Source organism: Austrofundulus limnaeus, unplaced genomic scaffold (genome assembly GCF_001266775.1).
Source record: "Austrofundulus limnaeus strain Quisiro unplaced genomic scaffold, Austrofundulus_limnaeus-1.0 Scaffold0, whole genome shotgun sequence".
Classification (NCBI taxonomy): Eukaryota; Metazoa; Chordata; class Actinopteri; order Cyprinodontiformes; family Rivulidae; genus Austrofundulus; species Austrofundulus limnaeus.
The window spans coordinates 627,221-640,812 of NW_013952402.1; the positions used below are offsets into that span (position 1 = coordinate 627,221).

Consider the following 13,592-nt stretch of genomic DNA (forward strand, 5'->3'; position numbering starts at 1 on the left):
AATTAAATTAGATTAAATTAAATTAATTAAAAAAATTAATGAAATAAAACCATAATCAGTATTTTGGACCAGAACAACTACTACAACTGCACTTTCACTTTCACTCATTACTGGCTCTTCAGGGTCACAGAGGGAACCCTGTCCCTGCAGTCCACAGAGCAGAGGTGGGGCACACTCTGGACAAACTACAAGACCAACATAGAAACACAAACTCATACATAGAGTCAGTTTACTCATCAGTCTTCACCTATAATCTCTTACTCCTGTTCATGGTCGCAGGAGAGCTGGCACCTCTCTCCTCCTGTCTGTGGGCGAGAGGCGAGGTTCACCCTGAACWGGAACACTCAAATGTGCATGTTTTCAGAATGTGGGTAGAAACTGGAGTACCTGAAGWMAACYCATGCATGTACGTGGAGAACGTCCGGATTCTAAATAAAAACACTGCTGCCGAAAGTTAAATCTGTAACCTGTGAGGCGACAGAAAAAGCACAATCAGGTCAAAATTTAACTATTTCTCCAAACTCAGATCATTCWTCATCTGCAGCMGGTAAGATATTAATTGCTTGCTTCACTTCAAAAAGTCCAGAATATCCCTTTATTCCCCTCTTTCAGTACAGAACATCAGTCTTTTCTACAGCTTGCAGATTCATTGTCGAACTGTTCATCTAAAATTCCCGACTGATCAAAYTGATGCTGATGTGATGAAATAGTATGGGTCTATGAACCTCACCTTTAAATAGACAGAATTTCCCTTGAACTCTCCTGACCATGTAGGATGAGTTTTAATTAAACATTTTGTTTATCTGTTTGCAGCAATACGGTCTGTGGGACCACGAGGGACCCCTGGATGAGAAAAGCACTTCAAAGGAGAAAGACAAAAACGCTAAAGAAGGGAAGGAAAATGAGGAGAAGAAAAAGGAAAAAGAAGAAGTGAAGGGGGAGGATTATACATTTAGTACTTCGTCCACCCTGGAGGACTTGGACAAGCTTGAAAAGAACCCGTTTGAACAGGTCGGCGCAGATATTAACAGTTTAAAATAAAATGTTTAGGCTCCTGACAACTATCCGAGGCAGTYACTACCCTTCCGCAGATATTTGAAAACCTTTTCAAAAGTTTTAATTTTTTTGTTCCTACAGGATGATGAAGACTACGTTGAACCGACTACCAGCTCAGTGGCTACATCAGTGCACCCCCTTGAAGCTGAACCAGACACTGCTGAGTCCAGAGATGAGGAGGGAGAGCATTCTGGGAGGAAGAATGGGGATCCTGTGAACAAGGAGGAAGGAGACGACGAACAAGCGAACAGGGAAAGCCCAAAGAGAGGCAGCAGCATCAGAAGCCGGAAAAAAACGAAGAAATCGAAAGAAAAGCACATCAAAGGTTTGTATTGTTAATAAAATGTGCTTCATAAATGCAGATCGTTTTTCAAAGTGCTCCAAAAATGTCAAAGCACTCTGTTTTTAGTYGAGCTGTAATGTAATTTAACCCTCCTGTTATGTTYGTTTCTGAGGAACAGCAATATTGTTCCTGTAGTTTGTCCCGGGGAATGTTTACTCATTCAATAATGTCAAAAAACAAAAAAGATCACCCAAAACATTGTCTGATTACTGACTCCATTACTGACCATTTCAATCAGTATTTGCATGTTGATGGTTTTTATATTTCTCACAGATAAAGGATCAATAAGGACAATTCACTCATTTTTCATAAAAAATGCACATTACGTTTTTTATATCCACTAGAGGAAGCCACACACACACAAAAACAATGGTTATAAGTGAAATTATTATAATTTTTTTATTTTTTCACATTTTGATCTATGTAATATGAAGATGTAGGGGAGGTTGCAAATATGTTAAATGAGCTGTTTTCATTTTATATGTTCATTATACTTGTTAAAACAAATRGAGAAAATTTCATACTGAAAAAAATATGTATAACTATTTTTAAAACATTTTTAAACTTTGACACGAGTCAATTTGACCTGCAACATAATAGAAGGGTTAACAAAAGTGAATAGTAAGAGTGATTTAATGCACTAAAGTCATGTTTAAGTGTCCATGTCAAGTGAAGCAACAGATGCTCAGAAACTTTCTTCTTTTTCAGTTGAGCCAAGTCTGGTTGAATTTTTATTATTTTGCTTTTTTCTGCCCTCCCTCTAGAACCTCCAGCTGAATCTGCAGACACCAGCGAGGAGCAGGAGACAAAAAAAGCTAAACGCAGGAGGACAGAGGCCAGGCTCCGATTACTGGCAGTGGGACAAAAGATTCAACAYGTCTTGTCGTCAGGGTGAGACAAACACACAAACATGGATTTAACTTAAAGGGGACCTATTATGCAAAATTCACTTTTTAAAGGTTTTTTACTCCACTTTGGGTATGTACTTCCAAAAAAAAAACAGTCCTAGGACCAAAAAAATGCACCCAGGGGCATATTTACTGTAAGTAAATGTATTTTTAATGTATATTAACGACAAGTTTTATACTTCCATCATTTTGTGATGTCACAAGCTGTACGACAACCCACCAGAACCTGCGTTCAGCCCCTTATCTAGCAACCCCTGGGTGAGACCCCACCTCCTCAATATAAAAAGCCGTCACCGTGTTGTTGTGTAATGCTCAGCTCACTACAAGCCTCCAATAGGGCAATGAGTAGAGTGTTGGACCAGAGAGGGGGAGACCAGGGTTTGAGACCGGCATGGACGCTATTTAATTATTTATTTATTTTCGTTCATTATGAACACGTTTTCTCATGTACCTCTATTGTTTAGCTTATTAAAGCCTTGTTAAAGCCTATTTGTTCGAGTTTCTGAGGTATTTTGACCGCTGCTGCTCCCTGCTCTGGTAACAGCATGCAGAGTGAGCGCAGAGCAGAGGAGGGAGAGGGGAAAAAAAAGAAGCTGTGACCACGACTCTGACTCAGGGTCTCATATGGTTGTACAACGGAGCTTCTGCTATTATTAGCCATGCTAACGTAAACGCTGGCTTTGGAGGGCAGAGTTAATGTCAACAGATTTTTGGAGGGCGTTACCAACAGAGCTCATTAACATAAACGGAAGTCAGAGCAGGCAGAACTAGAAAATGGGAAATTTTATTATCTGAGAATTATTTTGTGTATTAAATTGAATGAACATGGTCTGGATAGCCCACAGACATACCATAAAAATTTCTAGGACCCATAATTGGTCTCCTTTAATAACCTCAATCAAACATGTAGAATTTTTACTTGGAATAAAGGGTTAAACAAAAAGAGATAATACTTATATTTTAGTTTCAACATTACCTAATTTCCCTCTGGGTTCAATAAAGTATTTTTTAATAGAATTGAATTGAATTAAGAGAGCTGTAATAAATTAAAATAAGATGAATACTTATTTATTTATTAATGTATGTTTTATTTTTTGCAGCTTCCAGAGTGTAAAGCGACCGACTCAGGGTTTCTTCAGAAACATTGTCCAGACTGAATATCGGGCGTCCACAGATGTTTACGCTCTGATGTTCCTGACTGATGTCATCGATTTTGTCATCATCATCTTTGGTTTCTGGGCTTTTGGGGTAAGACATTAAAAGTGAAGGTGTAATTCACCAGCTTTATCATAACATAATGTATTGATTTGTTTGGGTGACAATACGATTTTTCTCTATCACAAAGTTTGTCAGGAGTTAGATTCAAATCACAAGTCTGTGTATAAAGTAAGGAAGTTCTYGGTGATTGTTTTGAATTGAGTGGTGGGTTTAAAGACCCTTTAACACATAGATAAGCATGACAAACACGCTTAAACATTTCTCCCGTCAGGACAATTTAAAATAAATTGGATTTTATTTCGCAGTTTAAAGATATGACACCAGGCAAGATATTAAAAGGTCAACATGCAACAGGAGTGCAGACTTATTTTGTAGGATTAAAAGCAACAGAAAAATGAGCGTTTTGAATAAATATTACATTTTTTGTGATGGTATCAAGAATACATGGGTTTTATTGTTCAAGTATCTTGTTTCTGGATGTGTTAAACCCTTTTGTCCCTACCCTGCTGGTCCCATGTCAGTGGGGTGGGGCCCCTCCCCCCCTCGGGCCTAAATAAGAGACTCAGCAGAATGAAGTCATACATGAGGACATTGTTTCCTCCTCTGTGACGGTCGGCCCACAGCTGTTGTAGCTGGTCTGCAGCAGATCAGGGAACTGGGTCTGAACTGATCTCACGTTTGATCGGGGAAAGACTGAAGACCTGACAGGAACCCCTCCTCATGATGCAGACAGCTCAGCGTGTGGACGGGTGTCGTCTTGTTGACAGACTGTACCGGGGCGCTGTCTGAGCAGGGATGAGACGTGTGGACGCAGGACATCATTATTTGTGTGGATTGTGTTCGTACAACAAAATGAATAAAAGATTGTTTGAGTGAAGTCATCTTGAGAGTTTTCACACCGGTATTTAGTTTCCATGAATGCCAGCTGTGATCAAGGTTGTGCTATCATCACTACCAGAGGTTATGGCACCTTTCTAAACTCATCCGTCTCTGCTCTGTTGTTAATGTCTCTCAAACTGCTGAACATCTGCGTTTTGTTTTTCTCTCAGAAACACAGCGCAGCAGCCGACATCGCCTCCACTCTGTCCGAGGACCAGGTACCTGAGGCCTTCCTGGTCATGCTTCTTATCCAGTTCAGCACCATGATCATTGACAGAGCCTTATATCTACGCAAGGCTGTGCTGGGAAAACTCATTTTTCAGGTTGGTTTTCTATATTTAACCCATTATATGCAGGATCTGTCCAAATATAGCTTTAGATCAAGGCATTTCTCAGAGCGAATGAGTTTTCCCACTTGTTCTGACAAACAGGAAACTGTCTTCCCTTTTTTTTTTTTGTCCGGCAATGTGAAACTCAGAATTGATGTCTGAGTATCCAAACGAAGCCCGACAGTTTTACTTTCACAAGTGCAGCATAATGACAGTTCACCGTGATGCTCCACTTAACTTAACTTAATATATATTGAAACCTTTATTATAAATTCTCTTGGGATTAATTYGTAACGGACACAGAGATGGGAAAAGGTAAACAAAGGACAGAAAATGCAGAAAAGTGAAAAATAGAGATGGAAAAGGAAACCAGATATGAGAGAGTTGCATTAAGAAAACACAAGACAACACATTTGAAGTCTGCCTCCACCCCTGCAACAAGAGAGAAAACAAAAACACAGCAACAAAATATATATGTGTGTAATAATTATACCCTCACTGAAAAATACTCAGTAAATTTTATGAGTAGAATATAATAATAACAAAATATACACAATTAGAAGTGAACGCAGTCCCTGCATCGACTGTGGATTTGAACACGTGTTTGTGTGTAGTTGTGAGCATGCATGTACAGTATATACAAGGTTTCTCCATTGGAATGTTTACTAGTGACTGTGCAGACCCACAGACCTGACCCCCAAGACCAGAGTCAGACCAGAGTCAGACCAGAGTCAAACTGTCTTTCTTTAAGGTTCAAACTAAGTTTGTTGTGTGAACGAAATGAAGCTGGCTCTAGAGCAGCCTGAAACTGCTTTTTATCTATATTTTTCTTTGCAACTTCTCCAGTTTACTGTAAACCTTCTTCACCTACAGGTGATTCTTGTGCTGGGGATCCACATCTGGATGTTCTTCATCCTTCCTGCTGTCACTGAGAGGTTCATCCTTTTTTTTTTTCCCCACTCGTGGTTGTTAGCTTTAGCTGAACCTCAGTTTTCTAACTCCAGAGGTTGAGGTGCATTGAGTTTCAAAAAATATTAACGGATCTTTTAAGAAGCTGTTTTGTAGAAAAGTCATGAACAGTTTAGTGTATATCTCACATGTTGTAGATAGCTTTTTGAACAACCGGAGTATGGAGAAATCAAGTTTAATTGAGACTGGATTGATGAGCTGATTGTGGTAAAGACTAAAATAAACCAGAGTTTCATAGCAATTTCTGTAAATGCGGATTACTGAACTTTTATGCTATCATTAATTTAGCATTTTACTGTTATTCTGGATGAAATATTAAGAACTTTCTGCTAGTTTTGGTTCTTGGCTGAAATAGAAAATGCTACAACCATCCGTTTGCACCTGCAAATAAACAGATAAAAATGAAGATAACCATATGATAAATAAATGACCAATAATAACCATAATCATTCCCTTTTGCTTTTATTTCCAGGATGTTTAATCAGAACTTTGTGGCCCAACTCTGGTACTTTGTAAAGTGCATTTACTTCGGCCTGTCAGCCTATCAGATCCGCTGTGGTTACCCTACCCGCATCCTCGGCAACTTCCTCACCAAGAAATACAACCACCTCAACCTGTTTCTCTTCCAAGGGTACGATCAGAGTTGCCACTAAAAAAAACCCTTCTAGTTTTATGAAAATCCACTTAAAAACTAGCGTATCTGTGAACATGTCTAATGTCTTTAAATAGCTCAAAAACAATAATCTGATATGGTTTTGATGGTGTGCGTAGGTTTCGTCTGGTGCCATTTTTGGTGGAGCTCCGAGCGGTTATGGACTGGGTTTGGACCGATACCACACTGTCTCTGTCAGACTGGATGTGTGTCGAGGACATATATGCCAACATCTTTATCATAAAGTGCAGCCGCGAGACAGAAAAGGTATGAAGCGTGTGGTTTACAACTCAGTAATTGACTGGGATAGTTAAGTCATATTTTTTTACAAAGTAGGCTAGAATAAGTTTTATCTCTCTTTTAACCAATTAAAAAATATATTTAAACACATTACCCAATTCAAAGATGAAACACAATGTGGAGAGGCTAATGTAAACTCCTAAAGTTTAAGTCATGGTTGTTTTGAGCGTGCACAGAATTCTATTGAGGGGTCATCGTGGTTTATCCTTGTTTTGGCAGCACGTCAGGGTCCTGGGTGGGTGACATTAGACTAATGGAATCATAACAGAGTTTTACTTCAAGCTCTGAACACAGAAACCAACATAAACTTTAACAAAAGACAATCATACATTGTGAAATTTTTCTTTCCTTTCGAAATGTCCAACTTATTTTATACTACAAACTATGAGAAGAGTTAACAGCTTGAGTCAACTTTAAACTTTTGACTTAACCCTGTCATTTTTTCACATATTTTAAATCAAACTTTAATTTGAAGTCTTATCATTTGATAAAAGAGTTGATGCAGGTTGAAAATATCTAAATTGATGGAGCCCAATCCTGGTCCTTCAGGGCCGCCATCCTGCATGTTTTAGTTCTTTTCCTGCTCTTTAGCAGGGCTTTAAGCTCTGTGGAAGCCTGCTGTTCTCTCATTCATTCAAATCAGAGAAACATTTTAAAAATGCAGGATAGTGGCCCTTGAGGACCAGGATTGAGTCTTTTAGTTTAAAAACAACAAAATAAAGGTCAGACTATTCAAGGTTGGATTTAAAGAGTAAACAAACAAACAAACAAAAAGGACACTGTCATACAATGTCATTGTTCATTAGCCAGATTATAAATCCCTTTATTATCAATGTTTTCTAATATCTTTGGTTTGTTTTTCAGAAATACCCCCAACCTAAAGGGCAGAAGAAAAAGAAAATTGTAAAATACGGCATGGGTGGACTCATCATTTTCTTCTTAATCTGCATCATCTGGTTTCCCCTTCTTTTCATTTCATTGGTCAGATCAGTGGTGGGCGTGGTTAACCACCCCATTGACGTCACGGTCACCGTCAAACTGGGAGGTTACGAGGTAATTATCAACATTTTACTGCTAATTAGAGACTCGTTTCCATTCCTTTAAACTGTTTTAAACAAACAGAACATGCTCTGAGTTATTAAAGATTTTGTTGTATTAGGATTTCTTTATAGGAACAGACAAACATCTAAATTGTGGCAACTAATTAATGTTTTAAAATATTAAATAAAAAAGCATATCTGGAAATAAGATTTTCTTTCTCATCCAAATGCAAAGATTTACATATATTTTCATAAGGATAACTTAGTGCACATTATTGTTGTTGCTTTTAACTGTAATATTAAAGTCAAAACAACCTTAAATTTAAAAATATCCCAATTTTTAAAATATTTTTGTGTCTGTGCTTTCAGCCCCTGTTCACAATGAGTGTGCAGCAGCAGTCCATCAGACCCTACACCGATGCTGAATTTGACCAACTCACCAAATATTTTGGAGACAATGCTGTACGTATTGATGTGTCTGATTTGACTGTAGGTGTAAATATGCAGCTATGATGTCATTTATTTTCTGTTATGATGATGGACTTAGTTGTTGTTGGTGCCCTTCCAGACCTCCTCCTCCTTAGCTATCACCTCTGCAAATTGAATGCTTCAGTTTGGGAATGATCTGCTACCTCAAGTTGATGAGTTTCTTGGGCTTTTTTTGAAGAATAGACRTTATAACAGAGGAGGAGATTAATTTAGACTAAATTAAGAAGAAGCTGAGCCAAATGTTCCGGCTGCTGATTTACCAGCTGAGCTACTTGCCAACAGCCTCACTAAAACTGCAGCTAGATAATCTCGCTGTGTACAGATTGAAAATATGCTTAAAATTCCTTTAACGTTTGGTAACTTGGGTTTTTGTGTGTGCGTACAATTAGGTAGCCATGCAGTTCATCACGCTGTACAGCTGTGAAGACATTGTTACAGCCAACATCGAAGGCAGTTCTGGATCCGTTTGGAGGATCAGTCCACCCAGCAGACAGGAAGTCATTAAAGAGCTACTTGGAAGTTCAGCGGACCTCACGCTACGGCTTTCCTGGAACTTCCAGAGGTAGGACTTCAGAAATGTAGTATTATAAGTTGTGTTAAATAAATATGATGTTATCATTCATCATTAATACACTAAAGAGTAATAATTTAAGAGTTTAGTGTAAATATTTGTCTCTCTTTATGTTTCTGAGTATATGACACGTGTTTAAATTCTTCACGTAGGATGCATGTGTCTGAACGTTTGTGTTGTGTGACAGGGACCTGGGTAAAGGTGGAACTGTTGAACACACTTTTGGGAAACATTCCATCAACCTGGAGTCTGGAAACCCAGTCAGAGCTGATCTGGCATCCTTACTGATTGGCAATCGCACCGAGCCTGTGTAGGTTTACTAATTGAGTATTTAAAGGAATAAAACTGTTGCACCTGTATTTCTGTTGGATTTTATTTTGCATGTAGCAGATGGTTTTTTTTCCCCTGCCGTTCCTCAGGCGTGTTCCTGATATGTTCCCTAACTACATCCGTGCCCCCAATGGAGCAGAGGCCAAACCAGTCAGTCAGCTGTATAAAGGTCAAAGTTCACAAAACTCTTATTGTTTACAGCGCAGATATTTGGTTATGAGCTGATAGAAAACTGAACACAATCAGAAGTCGATCTAATTGAATCTGATGTTCTTGCAGACGATGAAGAGGATTTCCTTGATATAACGCTGTCCCTGATGAGCAACAGGTCTCCAAACAGCTCGGGGAACCAGGAGTGGTGGAACATTGCCATTGCAAACTGTGAGCCTTCTTCATGTGACGTTCTACCGATGATCATATTCAACGACAAAGTCAGTCCACCGAGCCTGGGATTCCTGGCTGGATATGGGTAAAAACAAACACAAGCAAAAATATAATTCAGAGATATTTAATTTTCACATACCCTGCCTATGAAAAATATTCACTACCTTGGATGTTTTATGCTATTATAGCTGTTATAAATTAAACATGGTCAATATAAATTATGATTTTGTTGTTGTTGTGTTTTGGACAGAAATGTTTCAAAAAAATCTGTCTTTTGTAGAAATCAATCTTCACTTGTCATCAAAGTAAAGCCAAAATTAGTGATCTCTTTTGCTCAGAGATTGTGAAACTATTAATTTCTTGTCTATATCATAGACTTGAGTAAGAACACTAGACTGAGCCCCGCCTGTCCCGTCCACTGGTAGCGTCTGTGACAGCATGGAGGAGCAGAAACTGAGACCTAACAGGGCAACGGCTTACATCCACCATAGAAACTAATAGATAAACAGCAAGCTGAACCGGATCTGTTTCACAGATTATCTGTAATATTTTTGCAATAAATTAATAACTGTGTTAATTTCATTCAACAACATTCAACAACATTTTTTCTGCTCTGTCGTCAACATGTACAGTAATGGGAAATCCAGACTCTTGACTGTTTTGCGTTAGCCGTTAGCTTCACCAGCCGACCACACGGTCACCTGTTAAATATAACCTCCATGGTCTGTATATAAACATCCCCAAAACAAGTCCATTTGAATAATTAAAACTCTGTATAACTTAGTTCTTCTTTTTTCTTTTTCCAAATATGTTTGTAACTCTTAACTTTATTATTTTAATATTTTATTAAGAAAAATTATAATTCTTGAATCAAAGGAGAATGTGACCAATTATAGAAAAACTGAAGTGCTCCCACCTGAAGTTTGATTAGGGGAGACGGCAGGAGTGAAGCTTGTAGATGAGTTTGTTTATATCTGTTCTGTTGTTTTCCCTCGTGTTTGTTTCACTCTTTAGGATCATGGGTCTGTATGTGTCTGTGGTCCTGGTCGTTGGGAAGTTTGTGCGTGGCTTCTTCAGTGAGATTTCTCACTCCATCATGTTCGAGGAGTTGCCCTGTGTGGACCGTATCCTGAAACTTTGCACCGACATCTTCCTGGTTAGTCTGTCTACATTAACACACACACACACACACACACACACACACACACACTAAATGTTATTTATTATGAAGAGTTTTTTCACTAGAATACACTATTTAATTACTTTTATTGAGACAGGTAACCTCATTGAGACAAATAGTCTGTAGAAATAAAATCTTTGTGACATCGTTGATAGGGAGGCAGCAGACCAGTGGAGAAGTCTGGCTAAATAATGACCAATTTACCAGTTTACAGGGCACATGTGCAGAGAGCTGGTTCATGTAAACATCAGCATAATCCAGTAGAGGTAGGAAGGGTGCAGTCACGAGATGTTTATGAGCCACAAGAAAAAAAACATGATAAATTTCTAAAGAAAAATCCTAGTTTTAGCTTTTTTTAATGTAGTRAATGTGACATTTGTGACTAACTTTACTTTTATCCTGACTATAAGCACAGAGTTATTAGATATTCAGAGTTTTCCTGTCTGCTTTCTAACGTCCTCTGTGTGTTTTTGGAGGTGCGAGAAACTGGAGAGCTGGAGCTGGAAGAAGAGCTTTACTCCAAACTGATCTTCCTCTACCGATCTCCAGAGACGATGATCAAATGGACTCGAGACATCCACATTAGAGAGCAGGACTGATCAGGACCGCCTGAGAGAACATGTTTACTCATGGGGTGAAACGTGATGGGAAAAAAAAAAGGCCCGACAGACAGACAGGGCTGTGGGAGAATGTTTCACTCAAARCTGATAAAGCCACAGAGACACTACAGGAGATGTGGCAAACGTGCAATGTGAAGCGCCTGGTCTTACTGAAWTAATGCTGTTATCTTAGAAGCTGCTTGGCCTCTTTGAACAAATCAAACCCAGAACACTGTGGAAACTGTAGGCGGGTTGTGTGTCTGCTGTCCTRTGGGAGACGCAACCGTCAGGGAGAACAAATCCAGCTGTTTGTACAGGTYGATTGTCAAAGACCAAACAACAGCTACAACTCGTTTTCAACTGTCTCTGCACCACCCAGGTGAGAGGGACCCTCACTGGTGGCTGGACTAGCAGCAGTGGCTTCAGTCAGTCCTTCTTTTAGAGCTTCAGTCACCACGTTCGTGTGTTTTATGCAGAGTTTCTTCTTTTGCTGCAGGTGGAGGGGGGATTTTATTCAGCTGTCAGCAGAAATGAATGATGCAGGTGCAGGTGAACTGAGTGGGAATGAGCACAGGCTGCAGTGTAAAACTTGATTTTTATTTGCTGTAACTGAGGTTTGTATAAAAAACGAGTTCATAAAGACACCAAATAACAATCCCAGTAAGTAAACTAAACCTTTAAATAAAATGTTTCTAACAGCTGTGTCTTCAGAAAGAATTATTTTCTAATTCTCGCTGAGACTCATTTTTCCAGCTCAGCTCATATTAATGCCAATTAAAACACATCCTAGCTACTATCATGACAGTCGTGTGTCTCAGTAGGTCTGCAGCTGTGCCAAACTGTTTCCAGTTCCAGATGATGAATTAAACAGGAAAAAATGTATAAACAAAAAAATCAATCTCATCACGCTAATATTGATCTGATATGATATTTTTGATACTTCGATAGATACACCCACCCCTATCGAAGCATGAAAACGAGCCAATTTGTAGTTGTCTCGTCCATTTTGCTGGCTCTAGCTTCTACAGATACGCTGTCAAATGCCTCCTGTATGTCCAGGAAGCAGCCAAGCACATATTGTCAAAGTGCCAGACTGTTTTGTTCACAAAACAATAAGATGCAAGGCTGTTTCTGTAGAAAGACCTGTCTGATACATGTTGATCTATCAACCTCTCCAGTCCCTTCAGCAGAAGACAAGAGTTTCATGCTAACCGTTTTAGCTAAAACTGAACTCCTCTCCTGGTTAGGAGCAGCAGGAGATGAGCATATGTAAAAGAGTTGTTTATTTTAATGCAACATAGTTTAATTGTTCTAAAAAGGTTGAGGTGTGGAATAAACWGTCTGGTTGGAGATTGATTGGGTGTGTGTGAACTTGTTTCTGCTACAGAGTGAGGACCATCGCATGTTTTTAACCAGGTTGAAGAAAATTATTGGGGTTTATGTTACTTACTGATTTAATTACATTACACATAGAATGGGTTGTTTTATGGTAGAATTTTATGGTAGACTGTTAAATGTGACTTTTGACTAACTTGATGATTAATAGGTACATGTCTGATAACAAAAACAACACATCTTGGATTGAACTTTTAATCATCAGGATAGATTTCTTTGTAAGAGGGCAGGACTCTGACAAAGACAGGGCCCCTTTCACTGGTGACATAATCAAAAGGCGGAGTCCTGCCCTGAAGTGAATGTTAAATACTCTTGTTTTTTCCTGATTGGGTCTGATTTTCTGGTACCATTAAACCGAACATCAGCAGAGCTCTGGTTTTGTATGGCCGTTCTTTAAGACTCTCAATTGTTTGTGCACATTCTCTGTATGGTTTCGCACACATCTTGGTAACGAACACGCAAATCATTTATTTCTTTCAAGGTCATTGATGAGGTCGTTTTTGGGAGGTAAGGACATTTTCCCAGTCACTTTTTTTGCAGCTCTGCTGCACTCTACTATAGGTTTAGAGATATGGTGTGTATTAGGTTTGTGTTAAAGTTAGGGTTAGGGAAATATCTGGATTAGGCATCAATTTAGTCTTCACTTTGATGGAAGTATAAGTATGTGTGTTTGTTTCTGGTGACATTTGGGGGCAATTTTAAGACAAAATGCCTACCTTTGGGGACAACTGGTGCATTTGGGGACAAAAGTTGAGTCCCCATTTGGTTTAAATGCCACTGGTGGGTTGGGGGTTGGGTTTAGGTTAGTTTTAGGGTCAGGTAGGTACCTGTGAGGTTAGCTTTAGGGTCAGGTACCTGTGAGGTTAGCTTTAGGGTCAGGTAGGTACCTGTGAGGTTAGCTTTAGGGTTTGTGGTCAGGGTTAGGCTGTAGAAATGTAATGGAAGTCAAT

General features: G+C 39.0%; 1 protein-coding gene across 1 annotated transcript in view; it reads left to right on the forward strand.

Moving 5' to 3' along the window:
* The window catches only part of piezo1 (piezo type mechanosensitive ion channel component 1 (Er blood group)), a gene marked incomplete in the record, with an annotated part of 82,062 nt that extends 69,051 nt beyond the window's left edge, over positions 1 to 13,011 (forward strand). The window contains 16 exon segments of the mRNA XM_014000710.1: positions 814 to 1,011; positions 1,138 to 1,381; positions 2,164 to 2,290; positions 3,408 to 3,555; positions 4,575 to 4,727; positions 5,607 to 5,668; positions 6,175 to 6,333; positions 6,474 to 6,621; positions 7,519 to 7,707; positions 8,064 to 8,156; positions 8,573 to 8,745; positions 8,942 to 9,064; positions 9,174 to 9,253; positions 9,364 to 9,553; positions 10,483 to 10,624; positions 11,125 to 13,011. Of these exon segments, the coding sequence (XP_013856164.1) occupies positions 814 to 1,011; positions 1,138 to 1,381; positions 2,164 to 2,290; positions 3,408 to 3,555; positions 4,575 to 4,727; positions 5,607 to 5,668; positions 6,175 to 6,333; positions 6,474 to 6,621; positions 7,519 to 7,707; positions 8,064 to 8,156; positions 8,573 to 8,745; positions 8,942 to 9,064; positions 9,174 to 9,253; positions 9,364 to 9,553; positions 10,483 to 10,624; positions 11,125 to 11,247 (2,352 nt within the window).
* Positions 13,012 to 13,592: the final 581 nt, after the last annotated feature.